At 37.9% G+C, this 19,245-nt stretch overlaps 1 protein-coding gene across 1 annotated transcript; it reads right to left on the bottom strand.

Annotated features, from left to right (window-relative positions):
- Positions 1-1,035: 1,035 nt before the first annotated feature.
- On the bottom strand, positions 1,036-13,426 carry LOC106077534 (ankyrin repeat domain-containing protein 17-like). Its single transcript, XM_013238268.2, has 4 exons — positions 9,903-13,426; positions 6,113-6,202; positions 5,837-5,923; positions 1,036-2,549 (listed from the first exon to the last, which is right to left on the bottom strand). The coding sequence occupies exons 1-4, from the start codon at positions 13,370-13,372 to the stop codon at positions 2,390-2,392; spliced, it is 3,807 nt and encodes a 1,268-aa protein (XP_013093722.2). The 5' UTR covers positions 13,373-13,426; the 3' UTR covers positions 1,036-2,389.
- Positions 13,427-19,245: the final 5,819 nt, after the last annotated feature.

Raw genomic sequence — 19,245 nt, 5'->3', positions numbered from 1 at the left:
TAACCATCTTCATTTTTAAAGTAGCGTCTGTATTTTATAAAATAAGACAGCTTATTTGCAGTTCTTAACTCGTTTATATTTTATAAGAACAACATACGTTCAGAATTTGTTCATTATTTCCCTAGACAGCCTTATAGGAATTTATTACTTGTTTATACTTCCTTAGAAATGTCATTAAAGTCTAGAACTTGTTTATATTTCGGGTCTCAAACAAGGAAATCCTTTGCCGAACTGGGAGTCGAACACTTAGTGAGGTTGTGATAGAGCGTCGCATGAGGTTTGCGGGACATGTTTTACAACAAAATGAACTACGTATACCAAAATTTGCGATGACATGGAGGCCAATACGAAGAAAGCACAAACAAGGACGTCCTTGTATTACTTGGCGACACACCTTCATGGAGGACCTTAGAATAGTGGACACCAGTTTGGAGGAGGCTTCAGACATTGCCAATGACAGATCTTTATGGAGACAGCTTGCTGCCCAATGCGTCAAACGGCGCGGAAGGACCGAAGTCTAAGTTATATTTCGTAAGACAACTCAATATCCCATTTCATCGAGAGGATCCACAGTCTCTTCGCTACTTCTTCATACTAGTATGTAGCACCATGGACGGACTGGCTATATTGGCATTCGAGCAAATGTCAATATGTGTGTGTGTGTGTGTTAAAACAAAGAGAAAGAATGCACATGTATAATTTAATATGAAACACATTATTTATTTACGAAGATAAAGTACATGACATCAATCTGAACACAATATTTTTTTTTATGCAGTGCATGCAAACCACAAACATTTTGCATTGATAAATTTCAAATTAAGTATAATTGAAATATAATAATAATTGCAAATAGATACACATAAAGCCCAATATTAAAATGTCTTCTTTGCAGTCTCTATAAACATAACTAGAGAGATTCTTATGGTTATGTATTGCAAATAGTAGTACATATATACTAAGTTTTTGAGCATTTTTTTATCGCCGGAAAATCGCATTTCTTTTCTCTTTTCTCGCAAGTAGTACTTTGGGAACATTGAATTTCGTTATAGCGTCATTGTTTTGTTTTTTTACTATTTATTTCAAAACTTTACAATCTTCCTAAATTCATGTTTATAGTTTTTATTAGGATTTCATAGACCCCTGTCTTCACCCCACTATATACACACACATCAGATTGTAAACAAGAGCAGATTACTGGGATTAACGTAATTTCTTCACAAGTGCTATTAGAGCGAGGAATGGGTTGCCTTAGCCAGCCAGGAAAATCAAGGATTCGTCAGAATTGACCTAGGAACACGCGTAGACCCTAAGCATCTTATTTACTGAAACAGTGTCAGTATTGGATAAGACGAGGCATAAACCCTTTATGTAGACGTTTAGGTTGACTTGTTTGCATTAGTGCTGACAGTTTATAAATATATTTTCTAGGGTCAAGAAATGTGTTCTTATTATAAGAATAAGTATTTGGGTCACGTTTTAAATGTCTCTGCCTAAATATTATTTATATCTATATTATACAAATACCCGTTTTATGTTTCTAGACTGTCGCAATGTTCATTACTGCCTACAATATTTAGAGTAAGAACTTATCAAACTTTAAATCTACAAAACCCACACCTAATTACATGCCTTTATTTTTGTTATGTCCCTTTACTTTAACGCGATTTCCTTGCACTGATAAGCAACTATGCATTTATTAAATTTTTGTTGTTGTCTGGTAAGGTTACTTCAGTGCTATATGTCTGAGACTGGAGTTCTAGTTTTGTGTATTCCTATTTATGCCCGAGACCTAATTGACAAAAACCAGAAGACGCTCAGCAACATACAGCCTTACATGACACATTGTTTCAAGATTCTAGTCTAGATCCAGTCTTTTTAGTATCAATATCTAGACCTAGTTCAAAATTCAAACTGGCTTAAAATTATTTGTCCTTCTACTTCTGAAATATTGTCAATCTATCCTGAGGAAGATATGACTACTGTGCAATCTTTTATAAGAACAAAAAAAAAAGAAATGGGGGATCCTAGATTAAAATCTCGGTGAAGACAGGGATTTAGAATTTTGGGATCTTAAAGGCGCCTATGAGTCCATCCAGCTCTAATCGGTACCTGACATTGGTTGGGGAAAAGTAAAGGCGGTTGGTCGCTCAGCTGGCCACATGAAACCCTCGTTCACCGTGGGACACAGAAACATAACATTACATCATCTGCCCTATAGATCTCAACGTCTGAAAGGGGAGCCTACTCATTTTTATACCATTGGGGAAGCACACTCCAAAGACTGACACAAAAATGTCTGCTTAATCCAACATGAAATATTGAACAAACAATTTTGTTCTGGTTGTCCCTTGCAGGTTTACATTGTTGGCCTTAGAGTCACTAGCTCCTATTTCTTCCGTCGACTATGTTTGAAACTGCACTGGTCAAAGATGTCGCCGTCAACTACGCAATTCTTGGTGTATCCTACAGTGAAGTCGTGAATATTTTCTATTTCCAGTCGCTCCAAGATTAAATTTGTCGTCTGCGGTGAACATATATTCACAGATCTGGAAATCAAAATAAATACAAACAATAAATAAAAAGCTTGTAGTTGACATAAAGGTTTCTTTTTGAACTCTATATAAATATTAAGTGTATTTCAAAGAGCTACCATATTAAATACTTCTGATGTGTTAAGTTTGTTACAAGTAGAATTGATATAGCGCTCTACGAGATTCTATAGCAGAGGGTTAAAGCCAAAGGTCATCGCATCGACTTTAGTTATGCACATTGTAGTGATCTAGTTTAAGTTTATATATATGCCCTCTCCCCATTCCCAAATTATTTTTGATGCGGCCCTCGAAAGAAAAAGGTTGGACACCCCTGGTATATAAGATCCAGCATAAACAGATCTGTAGTTCTTAACGGTTTGTAAACAAACAGGTGTGGGTCAAGACGTGTTTCGACCTCTTTCATTAGGTGTTTTAAAATACTTCTCTCCAGTCACTTCATTGGAATTGATGTCAGTGCTACGGGACGTAGGTCGTTGTTGGAAGCAATGATCTTCTTTTTGGGAACTAGAATTATTTCAGACGTTCTCCAAGTGGCAGGTATTTTGTGCGTTTGTTAGTAAGATCTACGTGGTTACTGTTTACCTACGTAAAAATATAGTTCGTTTTGACATTCTGAAAATAGAGCTCATGCTAAATCATTGCACAATTCGTTAGTATAACGTAATTAGCTCAAAATCTCGTATTTAGATTTAGCGTGGAGCCGTATTCCACAGAACAGACCAACGACTTACTCCCAAAGCTGAACCAAGTCGTACTCAAGTCTACCGAATCAGATCCGCACACGTCTTACATTGACTGTATCGACTGTAACGGCTCAAGTCCTCTGTAGTTCGCTGTATAGACTTTAACGACAGTAGTCCACTCCAGTTAACTCTACGCTAGTTAACTTGCATCGAGTCGTACACATTTCTCTTCCACTAGAGCCGCACACGTCTTACATCGTCTGTATCGACTGTAACGGCTCACTCACGACTGACTTTCACATTAACTCTCTGGCTTATATAGAGTCCCTAATCGCTCCTCCAAAGTTGCACAGACACTCCTAGTATCCTCTGGAATAACATGTGAGGACACGTCACATCCTGTCTTTGTTTATACATGTAGATTCCAGAGAACACTCGATGCAGTGTCATCTCGCTGGGGTCACACGTTGACCTCTACCTATCACTGTTCATTTGTAACATGTGTGAGCAAGTGTTTTCTTCTTGTTTGTAAATAAACAAGAATAAGAACATGTCAATGCTGACTGTCTGTAATTTGAAAACAGTCAGGAGGATAACAAATAGTAAGCTAGTTCCACTGTTCCCGAACATTATGCACGAGTGTAATTAGTTAAAAACTTTAAATTAAGTACAAATGTTCATTTGTGGTGAAATGTGACATGTAAACAGACGATAAATTTTTTTTTTTTAAATTCGTAAAATTGGTATCAGAAATTGGTAACTCAATTGGAAGTGCAAAAAAAAAATTTAATCTCAATGTATAATACATTGAAAGGCAGTATGCACAGCTAGCTAGCGCATTTTTGTATGCTTTATATATATATATATATATATATATATATATGCGGCCCCCCCCCCCATTCCAAAAAATTTTGTAATGCGGTCCTCGATAGGAAAAGGTTGGCCACCTCTGCTCTAAATAGATACAATTTATTTTTAAATACCTCCAGCACTACGTAATCTTCCTTCTAGACTCTAGACAAGGAAGAAAAGATTGTGCGGATCTTGTTTCTCCTATGAGGATATTCAATCTCTTATTGACCAATAAAGTTACCCTGATAATGTGAACATAATCTCAGATTAAAGCATCCGTTTCATTTTGAGTAGGTTTCGTAGCTTATAAACAAGTGTGTCTATAAACATGGACGCCGCGAGGGTTGTGGCCGCCTGCCTCCACCCTAATTTTTTCTTCTAGATTTTTTATTTTATTAAGACTGAGCTGGATACTGTTTTAAAAGTGCCAATTGTCTTAAATTCATGTGTAGACCATTCCATTTTTTTCCCTTTCATATTCACATCGTTGTTGTATCCTTATGAATCAACCATGAACCAAACGCTAGGAACAATTTCGGATTTACCTGCCTTCAGACATCTGACATTTTGGTTCTTTGTGATCAACATTCAATCGACTCACTTAGGCTCCTAAAAAACTGATCTCGTTCTGACTACTCGCTGTATTTGTGGCGATGAATTTATAACTGATGAGCTTCGGCTGGTATATAACAATGAATAATAGTTTAAATGATCATGATCTATATATACTATTTCTCGATAACTTTAACTGTTCAACTATATGGTCTGGACTTGGATATGTTCACTTGTTTTTTATTGTACGTTAAAGCACAATCCACACAAAAAGCTCGAAATACAAAAGCCATTGACAGCGGAACTTTTTCAACGTTCTGTACACTTTCACGATAATCATCACGATTGTATTTTGGAGAGATGTGCATTGTAACCACAATCATCTGACATAGACGGATTCAGAGTTGCCTACAAATTTATCCATGAAGCTACTCAGCGCTGAATATTTTTCTTGATGCAGATGCAGTGTCTTTGTTGCGTGTGAGATTTATAATCAAGGTTGGAGAGGCTCTTGGAGCTTTATTTGTACTGGAGACTATTTTTTAAAAATTACCACAAATACTTTTTTTCAAACTCCAGGACCTCTCTGTGACAACTGGTAGTTGTCCCGGGACTTCATTGGGGAAAAAATTATCGCCAGACCACACATACTGGAAAGAATAATCAATCTTAGATTATATTTAGCTCTCTAAACTCCTCATGAGCGCACTGCGTTGCTGGCCTCAGTCTTACGTTGACGACAGTTTAACACCTGGAAATCGTAGGGGTTGGTCGTCCACTTGTGGAGGTCCGAAACTTAATGTCCAGGAACATTGTTGATGAGCCCAGCTTTGGGTGTTGGACATAAAAACATCAGATTAATAGGACTTCAGGCTGATCTGTCAGCTGGTGAACGATCCAACACAATCATTAACTAGGAATAATATTGGATCTTCGATCTTGTAATAAACATGAAAAACTGATCTTGTTTTGACCACTCGCTAATGCTCCTATATCTGCGACTATGACTTTATAATTGATGAACTCCTGCGGGTATATTACAATGAACAGTGTATTTGATCATGAACTATATAAAACTTCTCAATAACTTTGACTGCCAAACAGTATTATATGGTCTGGACGTGAATGCATTAACCTGTTTGTCTTGTGTGTTAGTGTAAGTGGAACTATAATATGAATATAAAAAGTTCTTACGCGTTGACAATAACATTTTGAACCTGGTAGTCTATATGCATGAATCTGTTTACGGTCTTTTCTTTCATCTGTCCAGATGTGGCTTTGCTGTAGGGAGAATGGAGCCATTTTATTGACAGGCAAAGGTTGAAATAGCAAGCAATTAGTTTCAAAAATATATACACATCTTCGCGTGTGTAAAAATCAAATATTTTGTATATAAACTATATATCCGTCATAGATGTATATTGGTTGTTAATCCGATATATGAGATATAATAAAAAATTATTAACTTACATTCTATTAATTGTTAAGTTTCTTGAATCTGTTGTGGTGTTTAGATCAACTGTCGGTTGTCGAACTTTACCATAAGCCATATTGATTGGGCTGCAATAAAACATTTTATACAATTTTTTATATTTATTGAAAGAGCTAATAAAAGTTGGTAATCAAAACTTGAGGAGTGATGAAGGGCTAGATACTCGCATGGAGGCGCCCAACCCTCTCTATGTTTGACAACAGCTCACTGGCGGATCCAGAACTTTGGAGTGGGGGGGGCGATATTTTTCCAAACCCTAACCCTAACGCCCACTAAACCCTAACCCTATGCATAAACGTGCGTACAGCATATATATATATATATATATATATATATATATATATATATATATATATATATATATATATATATATATATATATATATATATATATATATATATATATATATATATATATATATATATATATATATATATATATATATATATATATATATATATATATATATATATATATATATATATATATATATATACATATTCGATATATGAGAATAAAATAAGACTGTTTCTCAATCTTCGGCGAAAAAAACAGAAAAAAAAACAGTCTTTCTCTTGCAAGCTTGGGGGTCTGGGAGAGCGCTGTAAGCTTCTTCATTGGGGTTCGGGGCTAAGCCCCGACGCCAAAAGCGTTTTCTTGCATTTTTCACGGCTGAAACGTCTTCTCCTGACATCTACAGCTCACTATTTATCAGTGGGGTTCGGGGCGAAGCCCCGACGCCAAAAGCGTTTTCTTGCATTTTTCACGGCTGAAACGCATTCTTCTGACATCTACAGCTCACTATTTATCAGTGGGGTTCGGGGCGAAGCCCCGACGCCAAATGCGTTTTCTTGCATTTTTCACGGCTGAAACGCCTTCTCCTGACATCTACAGCTCACTATTTATCAATGGGGTTCGGGGCGAAGCCCCGACGCCAAAAGCGTTGTCTTGCATTTCTCACTGCAGAAACGCATTCTCCTGACATCTACAGCTTATTATTCATCAGTGAGGTTCGGGGCGAAGCCTCGACGCTGGCATTCTTCACTGCAATAACGCATTCTCGTGCCCTACAGCTCATTATTCATTCTATTATAAAGTGCCTTTTGAATAATGAGAAAAATATTCTAATATGAATTTGTAGTCCCTTAATACATTGCAAATAAAACCGATTTGTTCTTTGAAAAGATTAGATACCCCAAATATTTAGATTAAGGTTTTGAGGATCGCCGCAGAAAAAAAAAATTCGATTAATAATATTCAATAAGAATCTAGCATACATTGTAAGTTATAGTCCTAAATTTATTTAACTAGAAAAATATGAGATAGAGTAAAGGTTGGAAAAAGTCGACTAGGAAAAGATTATCTGGCTTTTGAACTCATCTCAACTCTGTCTGTTATATTGAAAAACTTCGTTTGAATTATAACGTTTCCAAAGCAAAGTCTTTCTTAAAATAGTTACGATAACTTCATGTCAAATTACACAAACTCTGTCTGGAAAGGGCAAGGGAAGTAAAATGAAAACTATTAATTCTCGCTCCTTTTTATAATTTCTGCTATTGATTGCATTTTGCATTAAAGAATAGGGGTTGGGCGACTCGATATAAAAATTTACTTTATAGCATATATAAATTATATTAGTGATAGATTTTTTTAATTTTGTAATTTCTTACTATAATACAAAAAGAAAAGGTATTGATTTTTCCGATGCGGGGAAGGGGATTGCATGTATCGCACTCCCACCTGTTTATATTATATAGATATTCGACTAATTTTGTTCACATACTATGATTTCTCCATAAAAGCCAGGCAACCCCCCCCCCCACTCAAAGGGTTTAGATGGGAAGGGCGGTGGAGGTATTTTCTCTTTCCCTTCCAATCGGCCAACAGGTGAACGAAATTATATAAAGACCGGTTAAAATACCAATAACAAGTTTTAATCATATAGATATTTAATTGATTCTGTTAGCAAACTGTGATTTCTACAAATAAATAGGACCGCCCCCCCCACTCGAAAGTTTATGGTGGGTGGGGGGGGGGGCGGATTGATGCCATCGCCCCCTCCCGACCCTACCAAATCGGCCAAAATACTAGAAGGGGGGGGCGAAATAATCTAAAAATAGGTTGAAATATAAATAATTAGTATATATTATTAACATAAGTAATAAATTCGCATACAAATTGTGTGAATTCTATACTATAATTCGTCCGCCCCCCCCCCCCTTTGGGGGGGATCGGCCGAGTGGGGGGGGGGGGCGATCGCCCCTACCGCCCCCCCCCTGGATCCGCCAGTGCAACAGCTGAGTACCTCCAATTAGTGGGGTGCCTTGGTCTTTAACATGTGGCCGTTGCAGATTATCTCCTCCGCTATGGCAGGTGACCATAGTCGCTAAGACCTTTCACCCAGTGATGCTATGTTAACACCACCCCTCACACGGTTTAATCCACTAGCTAAAGCGGTATTCCAGGGCATGGCACTAGAAGCCACACACGAGAGATTTACTGGTTAGAAGGGAACCAGTGAGACCGTCCACCCGAAGGTGCTGGACGCTTGACCATCAAATGTGTTACCGCTTTCAGCAGCCCCTTAAGCCCCAACGGTTGAGCAGACTACTTGACAAAGGATCTAAACTTACATGATTAATTTATTTTTTAAAACAAAATGTTTAATACAATAAATATACAACTTCTAACTAAGACTGAACACTGTAATGACCTCCAGTTTTCTGTTATAATTTTGAGAGATTAAAATCGATATAATGTCCACATAAATATAAATGTTGATAAGGCTGAAAGTGTTTAGATACAGAAATTGTAATTCTTTGAAACATTAACAGCAATCAGTGAAATACTGGCGCTGCTGGGAGCCCCGAGTAGCATAGCAAGTCTGCACTCCCTTCCCTTGTGTTATGAAGTGTGTGTGTGTGTGTGTGTTTCAATGGTGATGGTGAGAAGAGGCTAACGATAGGCTGGTGGCTATGCAGTGTGAATGATGCAAGATAATCAGCAATGTGATCAGCAGTCCTGTGTAGGGGAGACGACTCCAGATTGCTAGAGAGAAAAGACGTGCTTTTGTAGTGAGTTAGAATTTGTTCAAAATACCATTTTATATTATTACTAAAGTCTACCACATTTATTTCATTTCATCGCAGTTTAAATGTGTCTATCCTGTAATAGAAATTATATAAGTAGGCACTCATATAAAAAGTTTATTCAAGTTATATCAAGTTTTATAAGTTAATATGTAATACGCCTACAGCGGTTTGGTTATCTACCAGCATTTTGGTGATACAATTCAACACATCTCAAAATATATTTTGTAGCCTATATAAGTCACCATTAAACAATGCAAAACGAATATATAATGTAAGGAAACTTAAAACGTAGACACAGGATGCCATGTTTTGAGAACCATTTAGGCGCCACCACGCTCCAGCTTATCCAAATTCTCTCCCTTCGGTACCAACTATATTTTAATTTTGTAGTATGGGTAGAGAAATAAATGCCTTGATTTAATTAGAAGGATTACATTAAATAAAAATGGATTCATTACACAACGGTCTGTAGCATATGATTGACTAAATCGCCTTACATTGGTTTAGACATAAACATTATGGATGATAAAATTACTGAATAGATTCAATGAAAAAATAATTTGGTTTTGTTTTTAAAACAAAGTAGCGAAAGTAAAAAAAAAAATTGCCCATTACCTCCCACTTCAGAGAAACATTTTTTATAAAAATATGTGTGTATATAAGTCAGCTACTTACCCAATATTTGTAGCTGTACCACTTTTGGTTAGACTAATACTTCTGGTCAATAAACGCTCAACATTTGAAGGCTCCGGGCTATTTAAACTAGAGGTAGGAGGGTCTTCTGTCTTCCATCTGTTTTCAACTTGACATTGAAGAAGCGATTCCCTTCTGTCTGTATCATTGCCATGTGCGCTATCCTGGGAACGTAGCAGTAAACAATGCTCTTCTTTGCCTGTCTGGCCTGCAAGTTTAGATAATGTAGCATTTTCCCCAGCAGAATTGTTCACGCCTGCTAAAGCTGTAGAGTTCTCTAGTAGTTTCACTATATCTGTATGTCCATTCTGAGCTGCGAGCATCAGTGCAGTGAACCCTTCTCTGTTCACTTCATTCACATTAGCGTTCCAGTGAAGAAGCACATTAACAGTTTCTAAGTGTCCATTGAACGATGCCAACATGAGCGGTGTCCAGCCGTCCAATGTTCTGTCATCAACCTGCGCTTGAGTTTTGAGTAATGTCTCTACCGCCTCAGAGTGTCCATTCACAGTAGCACACAACAGGGGAGTGTGCCCTAAATAATTTCTAGCATTTATCTGTGCTCCGCTTTTCAGAAGAAGTTTGATCGTCTGCACGCGGCCATATTGAGATGCTATCATTAATGGCGTCCTTCCTTCAGACGTACATTGATTTATACTGGCTCCATGTTTTACAAGCATATCTACTGTTCGAATATCTGCACATTTGGAGGCGATCATTAATGCTGACCAATCGTTTGCATTGACCTCATTCACGTCTGCTTGAGATTTGATTAAAACGTCAACAGCCTCGGACTGGCTGTTCTCGGAAGCATACATAAGTGCGGTCCACCCCTCGCTATCAGCAATGTTGACATCGGCGTGATAGGAAAGAATTAACGTTCTCATAATGCTCACGTGACCACAAAAGGATGCCATCATCAATGCGGTCGAGTTGTTGCTTGCTAGAAAATTTACATCAGCGACAGCTTCTAACAACATTTTCACTACACTCTTATATCCAGAGAGAGACGCTACTATTAAGGCTGTAGAGCCTTCATTGTCAGACTCATTTATATTAGCACCTTGTTGAATTAAAATTCTCACTACATTTTTCACATTATTTTGACACGCTAGCATAAGTGCTGTTTGACCATGTTTATTTTTAGCATTAACGTTGGCCTGAGACCTCACAAGTGTATGCACCACTTCAGGGTATCCATTCATGGATGCAATCATTAGCGCCGTGTTGCCTTCTCTATCGCGTGTATTTACATTGGCGTGAGCAGCGAGAAGACATTCTATGACCTGCAAGTGACCTTTTTGAGATGCGATCATCAGAGACGTCCATCCTTCGAGATCCACTTCATTGACGTTAGCTTTGTGGTGAATTAAAACACTCACAATGTCGTATTGTCCAGTCTGAGAAGCACACATCAGTGAAGTGCGTCCATAGTGGTTGGTCTTGTTAACTATAGCTCCGTTCTCAATCAGTTTTATAACAATCTCTTTGTTTCCATTGATTGATGCGATCATCAAGGCAGTAAATCCTTCTTTTGATTGCATGTTAACATCAGCATGGGATTGTAAAAGTAGACTAACTGTATGCTTAAATCCGTATTGTGCTGCCAACATTAGCGCTGTCCAGCTGTCGCAAGATGTTGCGTTAACGTTGGCACTGCATCGAACTAATTCTCTTACGGCTTCGAAGTGCCCTTTTTTGGACGCATGCATTAGAGAAGTCCATCCTTTGGCGTCAGCTTGGTCTACTAGAGCGGACATCTTCAGCAGCGCCGTTGCAGTTTGTGTGTGTCCACCGTGACACGCCACTGATAAGGCTGTGTAGCCTTTCTTCGTTGCTTGATTGACATTGGCTTTGTTGTTTATCAGAGCCTCAACCGTATCCTGATGCCCGTTTTTGGACGCAAACATCAATGGAGTGCATCCATTTACGTCAGAGTCGTTGACATTAGATGAAGATTGAAGAAGTAGCAGAACTATTTCCGTGTGACCGTTAAGAGAAGCAAGCATTAGCGGTGAACATCTTTTGTCATTTACACAATTTACTGTAGCATTAGCTTTTAAAAGAGCCTGGACGATTTGTATGTGTCCAAATAGGCATGCTACCATGAGGGCTGTCCAGCTTTCTTTTTCGGCTTTATTCACATCAGCTTTGGCCTCGATAAGACTCTGGACCACAGTGTTATGCCCGTAGCGTGTGGCTAACATCAAAGCAGTCCAGCCTCTGACATCCGTGGCGTCAAGTTCAGCGCGACACTTAATAAGCCTCGCGACTATATCGTGGTGTCCATTTTTGGAAGCGCTCATCAGAGCAGTGCAGCCTTTTTTATTGGCTTGATTAACGCTGGCTTGGTGTTTGATTAAGTGATGTACTATTTTGCTGTGTCCATTCTGAGATGCGTACACCAGTGCAGTGGAGCCGCCTGAGTCCTCAGCGTTTACCTTAGCTCCAGATTTCAGAAGTGTAATAACTTTTTTTAAGTGTCCCTTCTCTGACGCAACAATGAGAGATGTGATGCCATCGCTGGACGCAACGTTGACGCTCGCTTTGTGCTGTACAAGCGTGTTAAATATTTGTAGATCTTCATTTTCTGTTGCGTACAGTAGGGCTGTCCATCCGTACCTATTAGCAGTGTCTATGTTAGAGTTAGTTTTTAACAGAAGCTTGACCGCTTCGTGGTGGCCCGCCTTTGCGGCACATAAAAGCGCTGTGCACCCATCTTTCGTTTTTCGGTTGGTGTCCGCCTCTGATTTCAGAAGTAGCTTCACTACATCGGCGTGTCCCTTGTGTGAAGCTATTATCAAAGGGGTGTAGTCGTGTTTGTTGGCGTCGTTCACGTTCGCTCCTGATTTGACCAGCACACAGGCCGTGTCCGTGTGTCCATTAAAACACGCCAGCATCAGTGCAGTTAGGCCGCTGTCAGACGCTTTGTTGACACTAGACCCGTGCTTAAGGAGACTTTCAACGATAGCGGTGTGCCCGTTCAAAGACGCTAGCATTAACGCTGTGTACCCAACGGTGTCCCCTGCATTCACTTTGGCCGAATACCGCAGGAGAAGATCCACGATCTTGGAATGCCCGTTTTTACAAGCGTACATAAGTGCCGTCCCTTTGATAGTGTTCCTGTGGTTAATATTCGCTTTACATTTCAAAAGATTATAGACAATATTTGCATGCCCTTCAGACGCTGACATCATCAAGGCTGTCTTACCATCTTTATCCGCTTGATTCACTGTTGCCCCTGACTTAAAAAGAATATTGACAATGTCGCTGTGCCCGTTTAGAGATGCCCAGATTAACGCAGTGCGCCCGTACTTATCCACTTCGTTGATATTGGATTGTGATTTTATAAGCCTCTTGACTTCGTTAAATTGCCCATTGCGTGCGGCATTTGTCAGGGGAGGTAAATCTTTGGCTTCTTTGTTTTCGTAGTCGACATTCCGTCTGCTCATTTTTCTCAAGAGTTCTAGAGATTTCTTTAAAACGCTAAATCAATCTTTTAGCGCTGCATTTGTGTATGCACTATGCCCGCTATGAAAAATTATACTGAAAAAAAAAAAAGAAAAATAATGCTGTTAAAGTTTAACTTTTACTAATTTGAATAGTTCGTATAAAATGGTTATATTTATTTAACAGAGATTCTCATTGCTTAGATAAAGATTTTTGAATAAGTCAAACTTATTATTAACCAACAGTAAGTTGCTGTAAAGTAAACAAAGTTACTGCAGTTTGGGTTAAAGTAACACAATGAGCTAAGTGGAAAAAAACCCACATCGAGACTAATGTAGCCACACAGAAATAGAGCTACATGTGGCCACAAAGAAATCAATCTAAATGTAGCCACACAGACATAGAGCTAAATGAAGCCACACAGAAATCAATCTAAATGTAGCCACACAGATATAGAGCAAAATGAAGCAATACAGAAATCAATCTAAATCTAGCCACACAGACATAGAGCGAAATGAAGCCACACAGAAATCAATCTAAATGTAGCAACACAGACATAGAGCTAAATGAAACCACATAGAAATCTATCTAAATGTAGCCACACAGACATAGAGCTAAATGAAACCACACAGAAATCAATCTAAATGTAGCCACACAGCCATAGAGCTAAATGAAACCACACATAAATCAATCTAAATCTATCCACACAGACATAGAGCAAAATGAAGCAACACAGAAATCAATCTAAATGTAGCCATACAGAAATATATGTAGCCACACAGAAATCAATCCAAATGTAGCCACACAGATATAGAGCTAAATGAAACCACACAGAAATCAATCTAAATGTAGCCACACTGAAATTTATATAGCCACACAGAAATAGACGTAAATACGGTCACATTACTTTGCGCCACTAGATTAGGAACTAAGCAATTTCATTATTCAACGCTGAAAGTCGGCACAAAAGATTCAATTATTCGCTTATCAAACACTTGAGCGCAACCAACAAACTTGCTTTTTTATAAATTTAATTTCCTCTATAAATATCTCCAGTATTAAAAGAAGCGGTACAACAATTGATTTTTCATTTTTTTTATTGCTCCAAGGACCAGCAAAGGAAGCTTGGAAAAGCATTCAGGTTCGACCCCTGGTGAAGACTGGGATTTTTACTTTCGGGATCCATAGGGCGCCTCTGAGTCCACCCTGACATTAGTTGGGGAAAATTAAAGGCGGTTGGTCGATATGCTGGCCAGCTCTTAAACTGTGGGCCACAGAAACATATGACATTTACATCATCTGCCGCATTGATCACTAGGTCTGAAAGGGGAGCATTACTCTACAATGACCATCAACTCAGTTATAAAAAAAAATCATATCATTTCAAATAATCGAATGCTATGCTATGCTTCTGCAATACTACGCTCTCTGCATCTGTATGTGCACTAACAAACATAAATGAAGAAATGTTAATTCCGTCATATAAATATTACGACCCAAAATGTATTAAATATAGTCACACAAAACAAAAGCTAAATATATCTCAAACAAAATTGATTTAAATATAGCTGCCTCTCAACTTTTTAAGCAGCATATCCCTCAGTGTGATTAAAAATTAGTTCAGGCTGTATACTATTATTATATTTTTAGGTTAATCACTTTTCAATTGTTTATGATTTAATACTAGTGAACTATGAGAACTTACAAATTAAAACTAAAAAAAAAAAAGCCCACAAAAGAGGCAAGATGGCCCATAAAAGAGGCACCTAAAGCCCAAAAAGGAGGCAAAGAAAAGAGGCCTAAGGCCTAAGGATTCCTATGATGATAAAGCTAAAATTGAATAGCGCTAATTCTGAGGTTTCCTTTAATTAAAAATACAATGCCTATAGAAACTACTGATTTGATTCACAATGTGAGACTAGTGATGAACAGGAATTTTTTTGAGTTGATTATTCCAATTCTAAGCACATTTTTTTGTGCATAAAAACAGTTACAATAAGAATCCATACTTTTCAGCTGGTAAACGCACCAACAAAAACATTTAGCAATATACTTCTCGGACTCTTGAGCTTCCATAGAAACCAAAGACAGTTCCTTTCGAAGCAATCCCAATGTCAAGGACTTCGTTGTCGTTCGTTATGTCTAACACATGTGTACGTACAATGTGTCTACAACAGAAGGACAATAGACAACCTTATGATCTTCAAGTCTGAACCATTTCTGAACAATTGTTAACATTAATTGTTGTGAAAACTTACAGCGTACGCTTTTGTCTTATGTGTTTTTTGGCAATGTAATCATCTACTGAATAAAAATTGATTTAAAAATTTTTAGCTCGAATCGTATCGATATTATTAATAGTATTTGTATAGAATGTTCCTGTGTCACTCCTGACTAGCACAATTGTCCAACCATGAGACCAGTGCGGCGCGACGTCTTGATAAAGGGAAGGGGGGTCAATTATTTAGGTTATTTCATGGGACCAAAATGTTGAATGAATATTCATTTTAGTTATTAATTAATATTATTCATATCCAATGACATCATTACCAACATTGTCCATTAATGCAATTCTATTTGGCTTTATGTTGCAATATACAGCACTGTGTTTTGTTGTGCATCGTTATGTTAAAGACTTTTTTTGTGACGAAAAACAAGTAACAGAAAAATGCATTTATTTAGTTTTTAGAAGACCATTTCTCTTTTATACAACTGACCAACGTTTGTGTAAGAACGAATGAATTTTTTTTCACGACTAATGAATGATAACTAAAAAAAAGGAAAATATTCAATCTAGTTTCTTAAGCCCAATTCTTTCTGGTGAAGATATTTCTAAGCTAGTCTTGCCAGCATCTAACCATTATGACTCAAAGAACTAGGTGATATACGCCTAGCAATTTCGGTACAGACCTGTGACGTGGCAACGAGCTATTAGTCCAAACAGCCCACAGGATGTGACGTTGCGAGGCTATAACGATTGGTTTTGATTCCATCAGTTTAATTTTTATGTTATATTATTGCATTAAGCTTTGGAAATAAATACCTAAAATGTTCTGACTATGACAAGAACAATTAAGATTTCATGCTTTATTACTGAGCTTCTATCATGTCACCTTTGTCAGTCTGGTCAAATTCTTGTACTCGCTATTTCTTCCGCTTGCCATTTACAAATCAAGTTCAAAGTTTGCGCAATAATTCGTTGTCGATGACAGCACATGAATCGATTAAAAAAATATACCCATCGATTAATCAATTATTCGTAATTAATTACTTTATTTTATATCGATAATGTACAAAATCAGCGACGGGAAGGCTTGTGACAATGATCACACTAATGCCTAGAAGTAGGACGTCCATTGACATTTTAAATTTAAATTCAATAAATTCTCAAAGGGACATTTTGTTTTATCTGAAAGGCTTAAAACGTATCTTCCTAAAGGTAACCATTGTCAAGTAAGAACAAGAACAACAACAAAACAAAACGTGCATGTCTAAACATTTTCATAGCATAACACATGATACATAACACATGACACAGCTCTTGTCATGCTGTCAGTTTTCTATTACAAATGGAGCGGGCAACACCCAGGTCTCCTTTGAAGAGCGTGTGTAACACGAGATGCATTGAGGAGAATGGAACGTGACGTTCAAAGCCACAGCCCGGCTAGAACTAACATTACGCCACCTCAAGACGTAACCCTGAACAAGTAAGAGGCATACAGAAAATACTACCTGGCATTGAATCATTCATCCATGACGGTCAATTTTCCCCCCCCCCCTTTTTTTAAATTTTTGCTTAACCCTTTCCTTCATCCTTATCAGCAGACGTCTCCTTCCCAACCATACCCCCCCCCACACACACACACCTCCTTACATAAACACAGCTTTATTAAATTGTATAACTCTATTTACGTTTAAAAGGCGCTTTGAAAATGTTGCGGTAATTGGTTGTGTGTTTAAGTTTGAAAGAGATCGTGACCTCCGTGACCCCTCTATGTCAAAGGTGCCGGAAAAAGACGTGAGATAAAACAGATGGCGTCAAAGCTAAAAACTTTACAGGGTTAATTCTAGAGATGGGAATCGAACCCAACTTTTAAAGTTCGGGTTCGGTTCGGTTCGGTCAGATTTAAGTTCGAGTTCGGTTCGGTTCGATGACGAGTATAGTTCGGGTTCGGTTCGGTTAGGTCTAAAGTTCGGGTTCGGCTCGGTTCGATGTTATGAAATTATGTAATAGCAAAATTAAGTTATAAGGTTTAATGCAATTTATTAGTTAAAACTTTTTTATTTGAATTTTTACATAAAACAAATACTTTGCAATATATAATAGGCCTATGGGCAATACATTTTCCAAAATAATGTTGCCTACATACATTTAAAGCGTTGTAAAAATTTCTTAATGGAGATAGAAATAAAGATGCGGTAGGTTTTCGCTCAAGTAGGCAAGTGGTTTAACTCAGGGCGTGACTCGGCGCTAAGCGAATTTTTTAAAAAAGGCTAATATCGATGTGCTTTCTTTCAGAACGCACTATTCATCATAATAAAAAAAAAAAGTCGAGGTCCATATTAAATCTAATAATAAAGAGGCAGACCTGGCCAATAGAATTATGCAAAGGACATTCTAGGTAGGCCTACATATTGCGCACGTACTTCTATAATGGGCGTGATCTATTTAAACAAATATTCTTCGTGTAAAGACGTCTCTATCGAGGATTTTTTTTTTCACACATAAGTCGTCACTATAATAAATTGCAATATACGGAAGAAATTCGACTATTCTGAGACAAAAAAAAAATGCAGAAGAATCACACTAGCGGAGATGTTTGAAAATGTTTTCTTCAAAACGTTTTGACCCACATTGTGCATACGCGCCTCGCAAAAAGCAGTCTTCAATTGACAAGGTCTTATTAGAAGATAAAATGACATCTCCTACTTAATATATTTTAATTTTTTAACATGTAATTATACTAATATTCAGATAAGTTACACTAAAAATAAAACTTTTTTTCTATGCCCCCTCTCTTTGTTAGTTGGTTTGTCGCTTACAAACAGCTAGTACAATTGAACCAACATAGGCATTTTATATTTTTACCGGTAAGGATAGTATAGATGGACTTCTTATGGTCCGACAGTTATGCTGGGCAGGGCACGTATCCCGTATGGGAAACGAACGTATGCCAAAGGCAGTCTTTTTTTTGGTGAGCTAAAAGGTGGTCAACGTTACAGAGGCGCCCCATGGAAACTCTTCAAAGACCAGCTTAGGAGTCAACTTTCCTTGGCTGACATAGAAGAGAGCACCTGGTTGCATGTGGCCTTAGAACGAGTCAGTTGGAGTTCACTCCCGAAGGCCGCGGGATACACATTTGAGACCAAAAGAAAATCCGCTGCCGGGGACAAACGCAGACGCGAAAAGAAAAACTAAATCGAACACCTGCGAACAGTGGTTATGCTTGCCCTAGATGTGGCAAAATATGTAGGTCACAGCTGGGCCTGCACAGCCATGGGAAAAACTGCATTCCTCACTAATCTTCGGACTCGAAGACAAGCCTTATAATAACATTTAAACTTAATACACTTTCAAATAAAGTTCTTATGTGAACAACTCAATATAGGCTAACTGTTATTACAATATTCACATATTTTACTTGTGATAGAGATGTAATATTAATGAAATATACTGATATTTAAACAAAATCTAGGTCACCACAAAACAACGTCTTTACTCTTTCGTGTCTCAAGATTGTTTGCCGTTTCACATTTGCATTACGCTAATTTCATCATCCTTAATGCATAAACACCAATCAATCGCTTAACCTCTTCTTATCGCCACCAGACAACACACACACACACACTCTCTGACACCCCTTTTTGTCAGGAA

The sequence above is a fragment of the Biomphalaria glabrata genome, chromosome 14 (genome assembly GCF_947242115.1).
Source record: "Biomphalaria glabrata chromosome 14, xgBioGlab47.1, whole genome shotgun sequence".
Classification (NCBI taxonomy): domain Eukaryota; kingdom Metazoa; phylum Mollusca; class Gastropoda; family Planorbidae; genus Biomphalaria; species Biomphalaria glabrata.
This window is presented reverse-complemented; position numbering and strand designations above follow the sequence as displayed.

What these genes read in the sequence shown, in the direction of transcription:
- LOC106077534 (XM_013238268.2), bottom strand. Translation starts at nt 13,372, where the DNA reads ATGAGCAGACGGAATGTCGACTACGAAAACAAAGAAGCCAAAGATTTA. An exon ending in GGTACAGCTACAAATATTGG is followed by an intron (nt 6,203 to 9,902) that starts GTAAGTAGCTGA and finishes GTTTTATTGCAG; the next exon opens with CCCAATCAATATGGCTTATG. An exon ending in AACTTAACAATTAATAGAAT is followed by an intron (nt 5,924 to 6,112) that starts GTAAGTTAATAA and finishes TTCTCCCTACAG; the next exon opens with CAAAGCCACATCTGGACAGA.